The sequence below is a fragment of the Erithacus rubecula genome (genome assembly GCF_903797595.1).
Source record: "Erithacus rubecula genome assembly, chromosome: 17".
Lineage (NCBI taxonomy): Eukaryota > Metazoa > Chordata > Aves > Passeriformes > Muscicapidae > Erithacus > Erithacus rubecula.
The window spans coordinates 8024412-8043112 of NC_136669.1; the positions used below are offsets into that span (position 1 = coordinate 8024412).

The 18701-nt window shown below is 56.9% G+C and overlaps 1 protein-coding gene across 1 annotated transcript in view; it reads left to right on the forward strand.

The window, feature by feature from the left end:
* Window positions 1-201: 201 nt before the first annotated feature.
* The window catches only part of GRID2IP (Grid2 interacting protein), a 35475-nt gene continuing 16975 nt past the window's right edge, over window positions 202-18701 (forward strand). The window contains 5 exon segments of the mRNA XM_079321246.1: window positions 202-428; window positions 3871-4436; window positions 7124-7278; window positions 16484-16735; window positions 18377-18462. Of these exon segments, the coding sequence (XP_079177372.1) occupies window positions 3879-4436; window positions 7124-7278; window positions 16484-16735; window positions 18377-18462 (1051 nt within the window). The 5' untranslated portion in view covers window positions 202-428; window positions 3871-3878.

Sequence of the window (18701 nt, forward strand, 5' to 3'; positions counted from 1 at the left end):
ATGCTGTCCCAGGTGAGGGGTGATGCTGTCCCAGGTGAGGGGTGATGCTCTCCAGGTGAAGGGTGATGCTGACCCATGTGAGGGGGTGATGCTGTCCCAGGTGAAGGGTGATGCTGTCCCAGGTGAGGGGGGTGATGCTCTCCAGGTGAAGGGTGATGCTGTCCCAGGTGATGTGCTCGCTGCTGCACCTGGCGGCCCCAGCTGGGCAGGATGCTGTGGTGGGAGCACACAGGATGCTGCGCCGTGCCCGTCCCTCCGCGCTGCTGACAACTGAAACCGCCCGCCGGGGGCCGATTGGGTTACGGTTCCTGCCTGGAATTTGCCAGAGAAACTGGTCGCGTCACCGATCCAAAGGCTCCCAAACTGCTGGGATGGTTTTGCCGGCTCTGGGTCCCGCTGTGCCGCTGGCTGGAGCTCGGGCAGCACAGGTAAGCGTTCCAGGGATGCTCCAGGGGCTTCGGCCAAAGAGGAGATCAATCGTCTTGGTGGGAGGAAGGAGAGAAGCTTGAGTTTCAGGAAGAATCTCTTTTTTTTCACTTGGTAAGCCCAGTGCACCCACTTGGGCCCCCAGTGCACCAAACAGAACATGAGAGGGAGAAATGCAGCCAGAATATTCCTGGGGCACAGCTGTCTTGGAGTGCAGCCCAAAAACACTTGGGTCCTGATGGAGGGAAAAAGCCATTTCCCCCCATCCTACTGAGACAGCAGAATTTCTGCAGGTACAGCAATAGCTTGGCTGGGGTTACTGGATGTCACCTGGCAAGTCTGGTGGCACAGGAGGGGCTGGGGGTGGGCATTCTGGGGGATTTATTTGTGAGGGGGACAGGCAGGGTCTGTGTGCCACGGTGCTTGGGCACAGCCAGGACAGGAGCTGCAGCGAGGGCCACCACACTAGGACTGGCACCAGCACTGCCCAGGAACTCGCCCACTCCTGATGCCCTCACAGGCTGTGCTCAAGGACAACCAGCCAGCAAATACCTGGAGAGAGGCTAACCAGCCAGCAAATACCTAGAGAGAGGCTGAGACGCAGAGGGATGAAGCTCTTTCAGTCCAAGCACTGTGAAAATCACTTAGAAAGGCTCATCTGGTCAAAGCCTGGCAGAAAGTCTTAATGGAAACAATCTCCATTCACCTGGGGTCCTAGAACTCAGTTCTTTCAAGGATTGAAATTCGCTATCAGAGTTTAAAGTGTTTGAGACAGTTAAAATGGAGGGAAAGAAGCAATTACCTCATTGGCTGAATAAAAACGGAAGCAAAAGGGAATTAATTGTACTTTTGATGGTTTGGGCAGGGAATAGTGATGGAGATACATGAGTTTGTAGCAGTTGCTTGTGTCAGTGTCAGCATTGGAGGACAGATGCCTCAAAGCCCAGGGATCGCTGCTCAGAAGGATATTTGTGCAGGAGAACCTGCCAGAAAGGAGCTGCAGAGGACAGGAGGAGCAGGAAGAGGAAGAAGAAGAAGTGGGTTTAAATCCCCTGAAGCAGTGACATGACCACAGAGGTCCCGAGCAGGAGGAAGACTCTCTGCGACATCGTGCTCACCCTCAGACTTTGCAGAGCAGGTCCCCACTGCTGTCCTTGCTAAGGCTGTGCCCAGCCCTGTGCCAACTACCCCGGGTGTCCCGGGAGGTTTTCCCACCCCATCCATCGCTGCCGGCAGCGCCATGCCCAGGGGAAGCCGGATCACTGCGTGGTCCATGGAGAGATGCAGACACCCCTCCCGCTGCTGCCACAGCAGGACGTGTAATTCCCTAAAACCTCTTAGCGTGCTAAGCCCTGGGATCCCTCAGTGCCGAGGAAGCCAAGGAGAAAATCAGAAATAGCAGCTTAAGGGACAGTCGGTGTCAGCGCGGGCGGCTCTGTGGCCAAACACTCGGCTGCTCCCCACTGCAAGGACAGCACACACAGAGCAGTCTGGCTAGGGACAGCTCTCCTGGTGAGCCCCAAAGTCCTCGACCCCCAAATCTCTGCAGGAAACCATGTGGGGGTTGTACCCCCAAAATCTCACCCACCTTTGCTGGCGAGGTCCCGCACGCCCAGGTCCCCCCGGATCCATCCCTACTGCTCCTCACAGCGCTGTCGCTTTGGATTTGCCCTGTGGGTAAAGGATTTCCCTCCACGGGCACTAATCTGTTTTCCCTCCTTCCAGCTCCTAATTCCTCCCAGATCTGCAGGCTCAGGTCAGCGCCAGGCTCAGCCAGGACGAGCACGGCAATTAGTCAGCTCGCGCTCCTCTGTGCGATGGAAATAAAGTTAATTAGGAAACGAAAAGGCCAGAAAGACCTTAGTGCGTGTCTGGCGCCGAGCTGGAGCAGCTGGAAGGGCACAGGGCTCCCGTAAGAAGGCCAGGAAAGGGCAGCCACCCCCTGCCTGCTCTGTCCCGGTGCCACGGCAGCCGTTTCACCCACCCCGACCGGTTCCCAATCCTGGGGGCTGCAGCGAGGACGGGGGAGCTGGGAAGATGCTCCCAGGAGATCTGTGGGCACATGGGAAGCGCTTTCAGGGGTGATGGAGGAGACTCAAGAAAGCTTCGAGCCCTTGGTGGGACAAACCTGCCGCCGGTGAGAGCCCCCGGCTCGCCTGGATGGCCGCGGACTTCTGTAAGTGCTGGAGCCGAGGGGCGGCGAGGTGCAAGGGGTGCGCTCCCCGCTGCTCTGCCGGGCTTTTCCCTGGAGCACAGCCCAGAGCAGCAGCACTGGGACCATCCCAGTGCTTACTGGGCTCCTGCTGCAGCTGTTAGAACTCGTGCTCAGCTCTGGGATGGGGTTTGGTCACAGATGGGTTTCATCCTGCTGCTGCCAGGCCTGCCCCGAGCTTCACCCTCAGCTTTTCCCCTTTGAGTCTCATAGTCTCTGTAAGATCATTTACCCAGGTAAAATTGTCTGAGTTTCATTTTTGTAAGTGCTTAATGTGTGTTCAGTGGCACAGATGGAATAAACACGGGGGTAAAAAGCATCTTCACAGACAGCTGAGATCAAATGCAGAGGAAAACCACGCGTGAATTATTTCAGCGAGGGTCAGCAGACAGTGCAGGCACTCACACATCACAGAACCACCGAATGGGAGGGTTGGAAGGGGTCACAGTGAGGTCATCTGGACAGCACAGCATAGAAAGGGCATCTGAGTGCACTGTGCACATCAGCTGGTCAGGTTTACCTTGGGCAAAGACAGCTCCTGCAGATGTTCAGGGCTGATGTGCCCGATGTCTCCTTGAGCATCCATGGAGCCAGTCCAAACCCTTCATGTGAACCACAAACAAGTTCTGCTGAAAACATCACCCTGCCATTTTGGGATGCTGCCATCAGGACGACACATACACAGAACTGAGAGGGCACAAGGGAATGATCCTGGGACAGCTGAGAGAATCTGGCAAATTCGAATGAATTTACAGTATTTTTGTAGTTGCAAGCAGCTAAAATGTTAAGTGTTGAGGAGAGCTGGTTAAAATCATCCTGGATTAAATCCTTGGATCATCTATTTATTAATGTAACATGTCAGAGAAATAACTAATCGTTTTGATAGACAGATAAATGCAAGAAGATGCCTAAATGAGGCTCCTGGGGGTGGGTGGGTGCCACAGGTGAGACCAGGGCTGTGCCAGGTCACGTTTGAGTGCCTCATGTAGCCCCAACTTTCCCAGCCAGCTTGGCCTGCTCAATGGCACCACCAGCAGCCAAAGATTGAGTAAAAGCTGTTGCTTTAGGGAAATATAGAGGAAATTCAGTTTTTTTGGGTGTTTCTTCCCGCAGTGAGAGGGACACAGCACATTGTTACTCCCACTCCATGGACTCCCCACGGCATCTACAGGAACGACCCCTAAGGATGGGAAAACCACCACAGCTCCTCTCTTTCCCTCCTTCTTTTCCAGTCGCAGCCATGCCGGCCACCAACCAGGGCTGGCCCGAGTCCTTCGGGTTCCGGATAAGCGGCTCGGGGCCGTGCTACATCCTGTGGGTGCAGGAGGGCAGCAGCGCGGCGCTGGCGGGGCTGCGCCCGGGGGACGAAGTGCTGGAGATCGAGGGACAGCCCGTGTCCTCGCTGGGCTGCGAGGCGCTGCTGGGGCTGGCCCGGCGCTGCGACAACGTGCCCCCGAGCATCGGCGTGGTGTCGCGGCTGCAGCACGCCAGCATCCCGCCGGGACCCCGGGGATGCTTCGGCTTCGAGCTGGCCAGCGAGAGCCCCCCGCGGGTGGCCAGCGTGAGCCCCGAGTCGCCCGCGGCAGCCTGCGGGCTGGAGCCGGGGGATTACGTGCTGGAGGTGGACGGGACCCCGGTGGTGCTGCCGGAGGCGGCGGCCGCGCTGGTGGGGTCGTGCCGAGGGCGCTCCCTGCGCCTGGCGCTGCTGCGGCCGCAGCGCGGGGACACCGCCAGGGACCCCAGAGCCGGCGCCGCCAGCCGCGACAGGAAGCAAAAAGCGCAGGAATTCAGCAGGAAGGTGAGGTCGAGGTGTGGGATAAGTGGGATGCGCTGAGAGGGTTGGAGGTTCACACCTCCAGCCTTGGCGCAGGGATGGGGAATGCTCCAGGCTTGGTCATGGGGCTGGGGCGTGAACACCCCGGAGAAGGGTCTGGTGTTAATTCCTGGTAATCTGTTAATTACCTGGTAATTAACTATTTCAGAAAGTTACAACATGTAGCAAAATCTATGTACAGCATCTTCTGTCAGGAAAGTTTCAAAAGAACGGATGGATGCTGCAAAGGGCTTGGAGGTTCCCTGGGGATCACCCCAATTTTTTTATTCCCTTGCACTACAAGAGCGTGGAGAAACCCACAAGGCAGATGCCGCTCTGCTGCGTGCCTGGATGTCCCTTCAAAGTCTGAGCCTGTCACCCTGCAGACATTTTAGTTCTTATTTTGTTGCAAAAAGGAAAACATCAATGCCATTACATCTTCATTGTGCTCCTGAAAGCTTCCTAGTGGGTATTTTACCAAACACTTCGTCTTGTGCTAATTATAAATTTGATCACAGTTGTTTTTTACAATCTTTCTAATTTCCATTTCAAAGTAGCCTTTTAAAATGCTGTTATGAAAATAACCAGGCTGGTAGGGCTTTTTTTTTTTTTTATCCCAAGGTAATAAAGGAACAAGACATCCATAAAGAGATTTGTGGGTATCAGGCGAATCCCCTCAGTCAGTTTCTCCATGAAAGATTCATAAATACCCACTGAGGTTTGGATTCATAGGCGTGGGAAACAGATACCTGCTGATTACAGGAGATTAATAAGGAGGGGTGGTTGTTCCATGCCGCCTCCATCTCTGAAGTCGCATTAAGCCAAGTAAAAGATTCCTGCATGATCACAGGAGAGCAAGTTTGTTGTGGTGCTGTGAGCACCCCCATCAGCACCTCCGTCCCCTCCCTCTCCATCCCAACAAAGCCAGCCGGGACAGCCCGGACCAGCCTGGCCAGGAGCAGGAATGCAGAGCCCACGTGCTCCTGGAGCACAGCTCAGCTGGCAGATGCCTCTCCAGAGGGAATTCACAGCGCAGATGTTTGAAGTGGCTTCAGTTTCTATAAAATGTAGAAAATACTAGCCCCAGCATGTGCTTTACCTCTCCTTTTCCTGGAACCCCAGCTGCTGCTGGTTCTGTGAGCACCCAGGTGCTGCTGCCCGCCCACTGCCAGGCTGGAAGGTCGGAGGGTGCTAGTGGTTTGTATTTCACACCTGCACTGCCCACGGGTCACCTTTTCCCAGCCTCCTTCCTTTGGTAGAGCCCCAGGCTGGCTCACCTGCCTGGCAGACAGTGGTGTCCATGTCAGCAGCACTGGGACAGGGCTGGACCTGGGCTGTGCCAGTGTCCTGATCCCGGGGACATTGCTGGGAAGCCGGGGAGATGCTCACGGTCTCAATTGCAGGGCAATGTCTCTTCTTGTTCCCTGTGTGCCCAGGGACATGCTGGGAACTCCAGCTGTCTGGCAGTACCCCCATGGTGGTGGAATCTCCGTCCCTGGAGATTTCCAAAGGGTGGCTGGACGTTACACTCTGTGCTTTGGGCTGGGTGAGAAGGTGGGGATGGGGCACAGGCTGAACTCGAGGATCTGGGAGGTCTCTTCCACCTGAATTATTCAGTGATTCTGTGATTACCACCCAAGACCTGCAATCCCAGCCCAGGCAAAAATTTCACAGCAGCCCTCTGGGATCCAACCCACCAGGAACACCACAGTCTGTCAGTCCTGTGCTCATGAGCCAGCCCAGGGGACACTGATGCTGTGGCTGCCCCAGATTTGGTAACCTTGAAGTGCTGCCACTGCCAGAGGCTCCTGCAGTGCCTGCACAGAGCCAGCAGCACCAGGGGCTCTGCCAGGGTCCTGGTGCCACTGTTGGTCTCCCTGGGGAGCTGCCAAGAGGGACAACTGGAAGAAATGGCTCTTTCCCTTCCCCAGGCAGGTGATGCCTGCAGACTTCCTGGCAGTGCCACCACAGGGGTGCACACAGACCCTTGCACACCCCCCCACTGCCCCAGGGGAGCTTCAGGGGCTCCTCTCCCCTTCCTGCAGTTCAACCCTGCAGTCAAACCTGCTGGCAGCACAAAAACATCACCTTTCAGGAAAACCCAACACGCACAGGTCCAGAGAGGTGGTCACAGGGAGTTCCTGCATCCCACATGACAGGTCCATGTGAGGAACCAGCTCCACTGCCCGAGGACAAGGGGCAGCCCCCCAGTGTGGGAGGAGGTGATTGAGGAGGGTCTCATGCAGCATAATTGGCTCGATGGTAATTAGCTTCATGTTCTGTCTCCCCATTCCCAGCAGCTTCCTGGCGCTAAGGGCAGGAGGGAGCTGCCCAGAGGGGTCAGGGAGTGATCACAAAGCTTAAATAGCTCCAAAAGCCCATTGCAGCATCCTCTGCCAGGCAAACTCCAGACTGATCCCATCCCAGCAGAGTTTGGGAGTTTGGGGTCACGCCTCTGTTCTGGTGGAATGTTTGGAGCAGCAGTTCCAGGGCTGTGTGTGAGAGCAGAGCAGTGCTGTGTGATGGACTGATGTCTGAGGTGTCCCTCTCCTCCCTGCCTGGCTCCCTCCACCTTGGCAGAGACACATTTTCCGTGTGGCAGTGGCCCTGCCCGCTGTTCCACGCTCTCCTGCTCAGTGCCCCTCTCCTGTCCTCCCCTTCCCACGCTGCAGGTGGATGCCATCCTCGGGGACCAGCCAGAGCTGAAGGAGAAGGTGTTCACCGTGCTGAAGCAGTATGCAGCCGAGAGGAGGGTGGAGTGCCTGGCCTATGCCCTGAGCATGGTGCTCACCCAGGAGTCCCACCAGCACCTGATCGACAGCATCAGGTACGAGGGGCCACCTCCACACTTCCCTGGGCCATCAAACCATGAATGGCCACTTCCACACTGCCCTGGGCCATCAAACCATGAATGGCCACTTCCACACTGCCATGGGGCCATTGAATGGCCACATCCATACTGCCCTGGGCCATCAAACCTCGTCCTCCTGTGCCTGCTGCTGCTGGGGGAGCAGGGCTGAGCAGGGCAGGTTGAGAGGGTCCTGTGGGAAGGGACTGGGAGGATCCTGCAGGGAAGGTGCCAACCAGCTTTCCAATCTTGGTGGCCTCCTAGCCCAGCACCGCTGTGCCCTCCTGCTCAGAGTGTGTGGGCAGCCTGCACCCGCTGCCTCTGCCTGCAGCAGGGATGCAGCTCTCATTCCTGGCTGTGATTTGGAAGGGATATCGGATTTGCTGCAGAGCCACTGGACATTCTCCAAAAGCCTGGCCAGAAAATAATCTGAGTTCTGCCGGGTGGGAGCTGGTGCTGGCCAGTGCTGCCAGCAGCTCTGGCAGTGGGGGGCTGGGGGGGTCTCTGCTGGGGGTGCCAGGGAGTGGTGAGTCATCCTGGGATGCCCTGGCAATGTTCTGCTGGGCTCAGGGTCCCTGGCACCTCTGGAGCCCCTGTGCCATAGGGGTGCTGCCAGTGGGGTCGATCTGCTGGGTCGGAGCTGGGGCTGGAGCTGTGCTGGCACAGGGACACGTGGTGGGATTACAGCCAGGCTGAGACCATGGCCATTAGGGAATCAGGTCTCCATCTGGCCTCGCTCCGGGCCCAGCTTTCCAATTCCTGCTTTAATCAGAGGAATTGCAAGATATTACAGTTTCCATAACAACGTCCCTGTGCAGGGTCTCGGCCATAGGGAGGGTGGGGGCAGTGGGCTGGGGGCTCTGGCCATGCAGTGTCCCCCTGCTGTGCCTGTGGGTCCCCCAGAGCTCTGCACACCTGGGGACACCAGGCACAGGCTGCAGAGGGGACTGTCAGCTGCCTGCAGTCACCTTGTCCAGGTGCCCATGTCCAGCCTGTCCTGTCCCCACTGAGTGTTATGGAGGGACCCAACGTGCCAACAGCTGGGGCTGGGGGGCAGGGATGGATGGCACTGAGCCATCACCCCAAACTAAATCAAAAAATAAGCCCCCACCACTCACAATTCAGGAAAATTCTTTCCCTTGGCAAGATCCATGAAAATACCTCAAATGCCTCGGATATCTCCTTTGTCATCATCCCTAGGGAATTATACAGGATTACTTCCCCCCACAGAGGGGATTTGAATAAGTGTCCAAATCTTCTTCCGGACCCAAGCCCCTCTGTGGGGGGCACAGCAGGTTCCCCCCAGCATGTCCCCATCCCAGAATCCCTGTGCCAGTGAGGACAGTGTGGCTGGACCTGGTGCTGCCATCCAGAGTTTGCCCCATGCCCAGCCTGTGATGCCAGGGGCAGCACCACATTGTGGCTCCCCAAAACAGGGTCAAAGCCCTGATTTCCTGATTTCTCCCTGCCCCTGTGTGAAAGGTTAACACCAGGGCTGGGGCAAGGGGCGCCGTGGATCTGGCAGCTAATCTGGGTTTAATGGAAATGAAATATTTAGCTCAGGGAAAAGATTTACCATTTAATCTTAATGAAATGAAGTCAAGAAAATAAATAAAAAAGGTGCCTTGGAGACCAGGTTTTCCAGCTGTGGGTGCTGGGGGCAGTGATCCCAGCTGCTCATCCCGAGGTCTCTGTTGGCTTTGCTGCCAAGCAAGAGCTGTCCCTGTTTTTACTCTCACTGAAGGTGATGAGCAGCTCCCAGGAGCTCTGGATTCAGGGTGCTGTGGATTCCTTGGGTGATTCCAGCTGGTTCAGCCTGTTCTGTCTCCTCTGATTGAGGGGTGTGGGGGTTCATGCAGGGGTGTCCTGGTTCTGGCACTGGCTCAGGGGTGGGTGCAGTGTGGGGGTGCTGCTGTGGTCATTGTGCTGTCCTGGAGCACGGGGCAGCCACCCTGGGCAGGAGAGCCCATCAGACCCGACCCAGCAAGTGTCCTGGGGCTTGTCCTGTGGGATTACCCCAGGGAGAACTTGGGACCCTGGGAGCACCCATTTGGCATCCCTGTGAGGCTGTGCCCAGTTCTCCAGGGCCTGTTTCCCCCTGAGATGGGGATGGTCCTGTGTCCACTGATCCCACCCAGGCTACTCGCCCTAAGGAGCCTGGAGGAGAGGAGCCCTCGGAGGGCTGGGATGGCAGTGCCATGGGCCAGGGACTGGGATGGATGCTGGGGTGATGCCAGCAAGGGTTCCTGCCGCTGTTCCATGCCCAGGCAGGCGGCTGAGCCCTGGCATGGGCACTCGGTGGTGGCAGGCTGTGTGTGCCCGTGTGTCCCCTGTCACACTGCTACGTCCCCGTCTCCCACTGACCCTCGCGCTGACCTGATTGGATCTTCCCTCTGCAGCAGCTGTATTTATTTTTGTGCTGTTGCTGCTGCCGGCTGTCCTCTGCTGTCCCCTCCCTGCTGTCCCCTCCCTGGGCTCCCCCCGGGCTTCACCGTGCTGCAAAGTGCTGCGGCTCAGCGTAGCCCCAGACCCCCGACTCAGCACACGGATTCTCCCGGGGCTGCAGGCTCGTCTCCTCTGTCCTCGAGCCGGGCTTTTCCACTATTGGATTTTTTTTTTTTTTTATCTCAAATGGATTTCATCCCATTTGCCCAGAATTAAGCTCCTGCAGATTTTAATTTGCTGACAATTTTTTTTTTCATCTGCTTGGTTGTGGATAACGGGGATGATGCACGTGCTGTGCCGGGTCCTCCCTGCTCCCATCCCTTCCCATATGGCTGATGTGTGTAGGCAAAGTGCTCAGTTGTAGTTCTGCCCGAGGATGCTGAAATCCGGCTGCAACGGGGGAAGATGAGCTGTCTCGGGTGAGTAACGAAAGCACCTTTCCTGGGAGTGAGGGAAATGGGTTTAAATCAGGTTAATTCCGGAATGTGGCAGCCCCTGGTACTGCGAAAACAAGGTGTGCTGGAAGTCAATTAACTCTTAGCATCCGTATTGCCTTGGAGCTGCTCCGCTCACGGACTCCGCCAGGAGGGGGAGGCTGTAATTTGGGTGATTCCGGAGCGCGGGTCTGGCCCGGGCACAGCGGGCTTTGTCCCCTCTGCTGCCTGTGCCGCGGCTGGCAGTGCCCCGCTCGGGCTCGGGACGGGACGGGTTATTTTTATGTCGGGCCGGCCGCGGTCTCAGGGGGTCACGTCCATTGGTGCTGCTCTGATTTCTGAGCTGCTTTCAAACCAGGGCAGAGCTGCGGTTCCCACGGCAGCTCCTCACCCGTGTTCTACAGAGCTGCCGCCAGCACCCCCAGTCCATCCCTGGGCTCTGGGGGCAGGAGTGACCCTCGGAGCCCAGAGGGACACGGGGAACCCTCCTCGGAGTCACCCAGGGCTGTGGCACTCGCTCACCCCCACGTCCCGGGCACTGTGTCCCTTTGCAGTGTGTGTTTTCTCGGTGGTGCCGTGCCAGGGATGCACCAGCCCCTGGCAGCACCGTTTAGGTTCTAAACATCTGTTTGCAGTAGGACTGAGGAGAAATTCAGATCCCCTCTGACCCACAGTGCTGGGAATAACAAGTGATGGTCACACAGCCACTGTCCTGTCACCCTGGACTGGGATGGGGGATGTGTGTGATCCTGGTGCATCCTTAGGGGAAAACTCGCTCTGTTTGCACTGTGAGATGCTGTCTTGGGTCTCCTGTAAGTCGCGTTGTGCTTCAGGGCTGCGGGAGGACAGTTTGGGGCAGTTTGTTCTTCACTGCTCTGGTTTCGCTCCGTTTGCTCCCAGGGAAAAGCCGAGGGGGGAGCTGGGCTGGGCTGGGCTGGGCTGAGCCCGTTCCCATCGCAGCCACCTCTGATCCCTGACACGGCTGAAATCGCTGCCCATCGGGGGCTCCTTTATTAGGGGAGAAATTCCACCGAGCCCGTGTTAATAACGTTCCCAACACAATCTATTTGTCTCAGCTTGTTTTTCACGGTAATAAAACTGCCTGGTGTGTTCCTGTATTAAACTGCTCCAGCCATCTGTGGCCGGCCCTGGATCAGAAATTTCATTTCAGCAATTAGGATTTATATATTATGGATTGTGCTGCTTCCCTGCTTCTCAACCCCCTCCATGTACTCACTTATCCTAGGCTGGGGGGAGCTTCACAGCTCTTTTGGGTGTGGATGGAGCATGAGAGACTCCCTAAGTCCCTGATGCTGACATGGACACTCTCCTCCTGTCCACAGTCCTGGCATTCCCACTGGAAAACCACCTGGATCATAAGATGGTAATGGAGGAAAAGCTGCTCTTGTTTGCTTCCATTAAAAAAAAAAAAAAAATCCCTAATCTGATGGCCCAGCATATGCTCAACTGCCCAAAAAAAAAAAAAAAAAAGGGAATTAGGGCAGCAGGGAACAAAATGTGTCACCAATGAGACAATTGGGAGTGAGTTCCATTTTATTGGTGGAGTTCAAATAGGTCATGACCAAAATGCCTCTGTGCAAAATCTCCTGATAGGAGATTAAATTCCTTTGGCAAATCAAACTCCGGCTGGGATGCAGATGGGATCAGCCTGGCCCACCTGCACCCTGCTGGAGTCACAACTTTTATTTTGGGAAGTGGCTACTTAGGATGAGTTTTCCAATGTCTTAAAGAAAGCAGGGAAAGCAGAGTGGAGCTGCAGGAAAAGCCTTTCCGGGGGTTTCTTTGAAGGTCTCTGTGTCCCCAGAGCTGTGGGACTGCCTGTCCCTGCCAGGGCAAGGACAAAGCCACCAGCTCGTGGTGCACAGAGTGGTTTGGGCACAGGGACACTGGATTTGGGACAGCTGAGGGCACTCTGAGCTGCTGATGGAGAAGGGGACCCGCAGCCAGGATCTGCTGTGATTTGTCTTTGCTAAACCGTTACTGGAGCTGGAGCAGGGATGTGTCAGGAGAGGGTGACCCTCTCCAAAAGCTCTCGGCGGGTTTTGGTCCCCCCAGGGACGAGTGGGATGGTCGGGGAAGGGCTGTGAGCGGCTCCCTGCAGTCCCGGGCGGAAAAGCACCTTCATTCCTGGTAACTGGTGACAATGCAAAACATCTGCAGCCAGATGAGTGATTGTGGAGCCTCCCAGCACGGGGAGAGCGGGAATGGAATCACAGCTCCGGGCTGGAGCGAGTCCCGGCGGCCGCGCATCCCCCGGGGCTGTGGGAGCTGCTGGGGCTGGGATCCGTCCCACACGCACGGGTAGATGAGGTTCGCGAATCTGGGGTTCATCAGCAGAACTCTTGTCCTGGGAGTAAAGCGTATAAGAGTTTTTTCTCCCAGATTTTAGCATTTAGCCAGACCAACAAAGCTTTTCAGGACCGGCAGTGGTTTCCACAGCACAGTTCAGACATAATCCAAGTGTAGCTCAGTGTTTTAATCCACCTCGGGACGTGTTTTTCTGCACAACCCACAGACTCAAGGTCAGGTCTTTGCTGGTTGCTTTGGGGCTAAACCATACATTCTTCATGTCTCCTTCCTTTGCTGCTACCTGGAGATTGTGTGTGATGTTGACAGCTCTGGGAAGCTTCACATCCTCTCCATCAAGAGCCAGAGATGTGCTTAAATATGGCGTTACTTAAATTAAAGAAGAGTTTTCTCTTTTATTCCTGCTGAAAAGCGCTGCTGTGTTACCCTGGGGGTAAAGGATGCTCCGTGCGGGGGTTTGGGCCCGTGACTCTGGTCCTGGTCCTGGTCCTGATCCTGGTGCATCCTGGCAGCTCCACCTCCCCGCCCCAAACCCGCACCCCTGATGCCGTTTGCCTTTAAGGTTTCTCATCCCTTACTGCAGCACGTAATTTAAACACAAGCACTTTAGAAGTCAACTAATTAGCACCAGGGAGGCATCCCCCCCGGAGTTGGGCGCCGAGCCGTGCCCTCCTTTCTGTTGCGAGATCGTTCCAGCTGGAAATTACAGCGGCGGCAGTTTTTAGGGGAAGAGAGAGGGTTTGGTGGCTGCGAGCCGGGGCAGAGCTGGGCAGCCGGGGCAGAACTGGCGCTGGAGCTCTCGGCCGATGCTGAAGCTGCAGCTGGGGCAGGGCTCGGGAGGGCCGAGGGGCTGATCCGGGCGGAGGTGCCAGGCGGAGGTGCCGGCGCTCCCCGGGCACGGCGGGGGTGCCACACGCGGGGCGGCACCGGCTGGCGCTCGGGCTGTCGTGGGCGTGAGCCGAGCCTGGGGGCTCAGCTGCATGAGGATCTGAAGCATCTCCCTTTTGTTCCCGCCGCACCCTGACAAATGGGGAAGGACCGGAGTTTCTCCCGGCATTTTCGGTACGTGTCCCTTGCTCCGCTGTCCCGCGGGTGCCCGCCCGTGGGGGTGCTGGCAGAGCCTTGTGCCCCATGGGCATGCCTGGGGTGGCTCTGCTGCCTCTGGGGGCTGTGGGGACCCTGCTGTGTCCCCCGGGACAGCCCTGCCACCGCACAGCCCTGCCAGTGCCCCGTGCCCACCGCGGCAGCGGCTGCTGGGGGAGGCGGGCGAAGCTCGGGTGGGGAATTGGGGTGGGAGCGGTGGGAAGAGCCCGCCTGGGGCTGCTCTGTCTCCAGGACTGAAGGCCAGCCCGGGGGAATGAGGATGTGGGGCCCGGTGTCCCCTCGCTCCAAACTGAGCAAACTTGTGGCAGTTTTCCCCACCCTGCTGCCCTCCCCAGGGGACACGTCCTGTCCCGCTGAGCCCCGTCCTGGCTGGCACCGTCTGGGGGAGCCTCTCACAGGATATGTGCATGTGGGACAGGGCTGGGAAATGGGGGGCAGCTCCCAGAGAGGGTGGGCTGCAGGAACAGGACTGTCTGTGCAGGGTAGGGCGGCCAGTGACCATCTGGGAGCTGTGGAATGGGAGCGTGGCACAGGCTGAGAGGTGCCGAACATGCCAATGCTCCCCCGAGGGCAGGGGACGGGCACAGTGGCACTCTGCCACTATCCTGGCCAGGCTGTTTTGGGGATGGGGTGAAGGTGAAGCAGCCTGGAGGATCTGGGAGCTTTCCTGGCATGGAAAATGCCCTGAGTTCACATCCGTGTCTTGGAACAGGCTGAGTTCTCCTGAGTGAGTGCAGAAGCTGCTGCAGAGGAGGGGACACCCAGAGCTGGTGCCCTGGGGCTCACTGGCACCGGGCATGGGAGCAGGCACAGAGCTCAAGGATGAGGGAGCCTTTCCCATCCCATCCCATCCCATCCCATCCCATCCCATCCCATCCCATCCCATCCCATCCCATCCCATCCCATCCCATCCCATCCCATCCCATCCCATCCCATCCCATCCCATCCCATCCCCATCCACAGAGCTGGGGCTGACCTGGAGCACCTGAGGAGGAGGAGGGAAGGAAGCAGAAGGCACGAGGCCAGCACTGTACAAGCCTGCCCCTGTTTGATCTCCACAGACAGGATGGACAGATCCCATGCTCTGTGAATCCTGGTGGGATTTGCTGGGACAGGGAAACCCCAGCTGGTTGCTGCTCCTTGGTGCCATGCTGATGTGCAAAGGCAGGTTTATCCTGTGGGATGGCAGGACACTGCAGGAACAGCCACAGAAGCTGCTTTGCCTGCTTTGGTGGGATTGTTTGTAGCAGTCAGTCAGATCTCTCCTGTCTGGGCACTGCTGTGCTCCAGCACCCAGCCAGTCCCAGAGCAGGCTGGGGCCTGGGCCAGGTCTGGAGCTGAGTTCCTCTGCCCAGTGGAGAAACAGAGGCTCGTGCAAAGTGGGACAGCTCTGCTGGAATGAGCAGGGACAATGTAATTTGGCCAATTAAATGGGATTGTGCTCATTTTGCCTGTGAGGAACCCGAACTTCTCCCTGGTGGGTGCCCAGCCCGGGGCAGAGGCTTGAGGAATCCACATCCTCCCCTGTCCCACAGGGTGGGCTATTTATTAGCACAGTTTCACTCTTTTCTAGCTGCTGCTTAATCACAAGTCGCCTGTGAATTGCACCAATGCGTTACTTTTTCTTTTTAATTGTCACCAGATGCTCTGTGTGAGCATCTGCCAGCTTCGGGTGGCTTGTGGTCTGTTTCCTCCTGCACCAGCTCTTGTTTTGAATTCTGCCTTTGGCTGGGGTAAATAGAGATGTCCTGGTCCTGGTAGATTTGGGATTTAAAGCTCTCCTCCCTCGTGTCCACCCAGGATTTTGTGTTCACTTGGTGAAGCTGCCCAAGGGATCCCTGTGGGATTGCCTGCCAGCCCCAGCTGTGTCTCACCCCTCGGAGCAGCTTCCTCTGGGTGCTCTGGCACCAGTTTGGCCCAGTTCCTGCTGCGGTGGGACACGTTCCCAGGCTGAGCTCACACCCCTCGGGGCTGTGCTGACACCGGCTGTGTTCTCACCCCGCGAGGTGCCGGGCGCTAACGAAGCCGCGCTGCGAACCCCGCGAGGTGGTTTTGTCTGAGAGCGGCTGCAGCTGCAGGAGTTGCTATAGAAACACTCAGTGATGACAGCTCCTCCAGAAACCCCCAAATGTGCGAGCAGAGGGTAGGGGAAGCTGAGCAGGTGTTGGGGTCTGGCTGCTGTGATGGCAGAAGGAAAAGGAAAATATAAAGTGTGTCCCAGGGTTGTGGAGCTCAGCCCGGCCCAGCCTCCTCCTTCCCTCCGGGGATCCTGCTGTGCACTCCCTGTGCATCCCCTCAGAATCCTGGGGGTCCTTGCAGGGGCACAGAGGCCACTTGGCTGCTCCTACCAGGCAGAGGGGAGGTGACCCAAAACAGAGTGAGTTCCCGGGGTGTCCCCTCGCCTGTGGCACCACCGTGCCTGTCCCTGCAGCACCATCATCTCCCAAAGGGCACCAGACTCCTGCCTGGCAGTGGAGGGAGCTGGAATGTGGGAATATTCAAGGCTGGAGCCCAGGAGAACAAAGTCTGAAGCAGGAGATGGGAAGTAACATTTTGGGGGTCCCAGAAGCTGCTGGGCAAGAAGCAGGTGTGGAGGAGGGGTCCAACATCATTGCTCCAAGAGAGCTCTGCATGGGATGGTAGAAGGGACGGAGGGGATGGGAGAAGGGATGCAGCTGGTGTCCCTGGTGTCCCCAGCACCCTCCGGTATCCCCGGCACCCCCAGGTATCCCCAGCCCTGGCATTCCCAGCTCTGCAAGGACCGAAGCCAAGCCCACACGAATTCAGACCTTTCCTTTTCACGGATGCCCAGCTCTGTGCCACAGCTGCCCTGGTCCCGCTCCTCACCCTCCTCCCTGGCCTCGTTTCCCCAGGATTTTCATCCCCAAGAAGCACCGGCAGCGCTTTGACGAGGTGGTGTCGCAGAGCCTCATCAGCAAGCTGTGCCGCTCCAAGAGCGAGCACAGCAACCGCCTGCGCCGCAGCCGCAGCGAGGATCACCAGGAGCGGCTGCTCGTGTCCACCCGCGCCAGCTCCGTGCCCCGCAGCCACGAGGAGCTCAGCAAGAGCCTGCGCAAAACCACCTCGCTCATCACCAGCAATGTGGCCTCGGGGGCTGCGCGCAGGTAACACCTGCCCTGGGGTCAGGGGGTGTGTGGAATGCAGTGGAATGGAATGGAAGGCGGGAGGGGTACCAGGGAAAGGGAGGGGCATTCGGTGTGAAACTCTTCGGGGATCTGGATGAACAAAGATATCTCCCTCTGGAATTCTGGGCAGTTTTGTGCCCCTTGTCCCAGCTCCGGGGCACTTTCTATGTCCACTCAGCTCTTCAGGGCTGGGATGAGCTGAGGAGCTGAGGTGGCACTTGTAGGCTGAGCGGGGTTGTCTGCTCCTTGCTGGGTGGGATGCAGGCTGTGCCAGCAAGATTCGGGGTACCCAGTTGTGCCAGCAGGATTCAGGGTACCCAGCTGTGCCAGCAGGATTCGGGGTACCCAGTTGTGCCAGCAGGATTCAGGGTACCCAGCTGTGCCAGCAGGATTCGGGGTGCCCAGCTGTGCCAGCAGGATTTGGGGTACTCAGCAGTGCCAGCAGGATTTGGAGTATACAGATATACCAGCAGGATTTGGGGTTACCCAGCTGTGTCAGCAGGATTTGGGGTACTCAGCTGTGCCAGCAGGATTTGGGGTACCCGGGCACAGAGCAGACTCAAAGGAGGTTGGAGCCAGGTTGGGCTCGGTCTCTTTCCCCAGGTAACCAGTGACAGGATGGGAGGAAATGGCCTCAAGTTGCAGCAGGAGAGGTTTAGTTTGGATAGCAGGGAAAATTCCTTCACAGCCAGGGTTGTAAGGCATTGTCACAGGCTGCCAGGGCAGTGGTGGGGTCCCAAATCGTGGAAGTGATGAGGAAATGGTGAATATGCCACTGGAGTAGGTGGTCAGTGCTGAACACGGGGGTGACAGTTGGATTTCATAATCTTAAAGGTCTTTTCCAGCCCTAAGATTCCCTGGTTCTCCAAGTCTGTATCTGCCCCAGGAGGTGTCTGAGGTTGTGGAGGAAGGAGGGACAATCCCTGGAGCACAGGGATTAACCCACTTCCCATGCCCAGATGGCCAGACCGCAGCAGCTCTGCCCTGCAGATCCTGCCCCAGCCATCAGCAGAGCAGGGCCTGGGCAGTCCAGGGTGTCCAGCTCCTGTCACCTTCCTGCCAGGCTGATCTTCCCTGTGACTTGTTCAAAATCCACTCCCAGCACAGGATCCTGCTGGTTAGAAGTGATCTCAGTGATGCTGCTGGGGAACAACTCCCAGCTCCAATCAGCCTCCCAATAGGGAGATTTCCTAATACTCCTTCCAAAATTTCCTAGAGGAATTGAATTCCTCTCTTATCAGCCTATGAGACCTTTGGTCCCTGAACCACATTGTCTCTAATTCTCTGTAATAAAGAATCACAGACTGGTTTGGGTTGCAAGATCCCTTAAAGATCATCCAGTTCAGATCCCTTAAAGATCATCCAGTTCCAACTCCCTGCAATGGGGAGTTGGAACTAGATTATTTTTAACTTTTATATATATATATCTATCTGACATTCCATGTTAAACCACATTTGAAGGACACTTTGCTATCAAAGGGGACTTTGTGGGGACATTGGGAGCGTTGGGGACTTGAGCACTCAGGAGAACCTGGGCTAGCAGGGTTGTGGAAGGGCTGGGGAAGGAAACAAGGGCTGGATCTTGTACTCTGATGTCCTGTTTGCCTTTCTCACCCACAGAACTGTGCGAGTTTATAAAGGCAACAGGAGCTTTGGCTTCACACTCCGTGGCCATGCCCCGGTGTGGATCGAGTCTGTCCTGCCAGGTAAGAACACGAGATCTGGGGCATCACTTACTGATCTCTGATCTGAACTTGAAATTTTAAGTGCTGTTTGCTAGAAAAGAGCAAAAGGGACTTTTCCAAGGCTCAGTGATGGAGTTTTTCCCATGGAATAATGAGTATTTTTGGTATAATTTAGATTGGTTTTATCACTCCTTATTTTGAGAAGTGGGAAATGCGTTCAGTGACAACCCTGAAATGACACCAGTGTTCCCAGTGCTGGC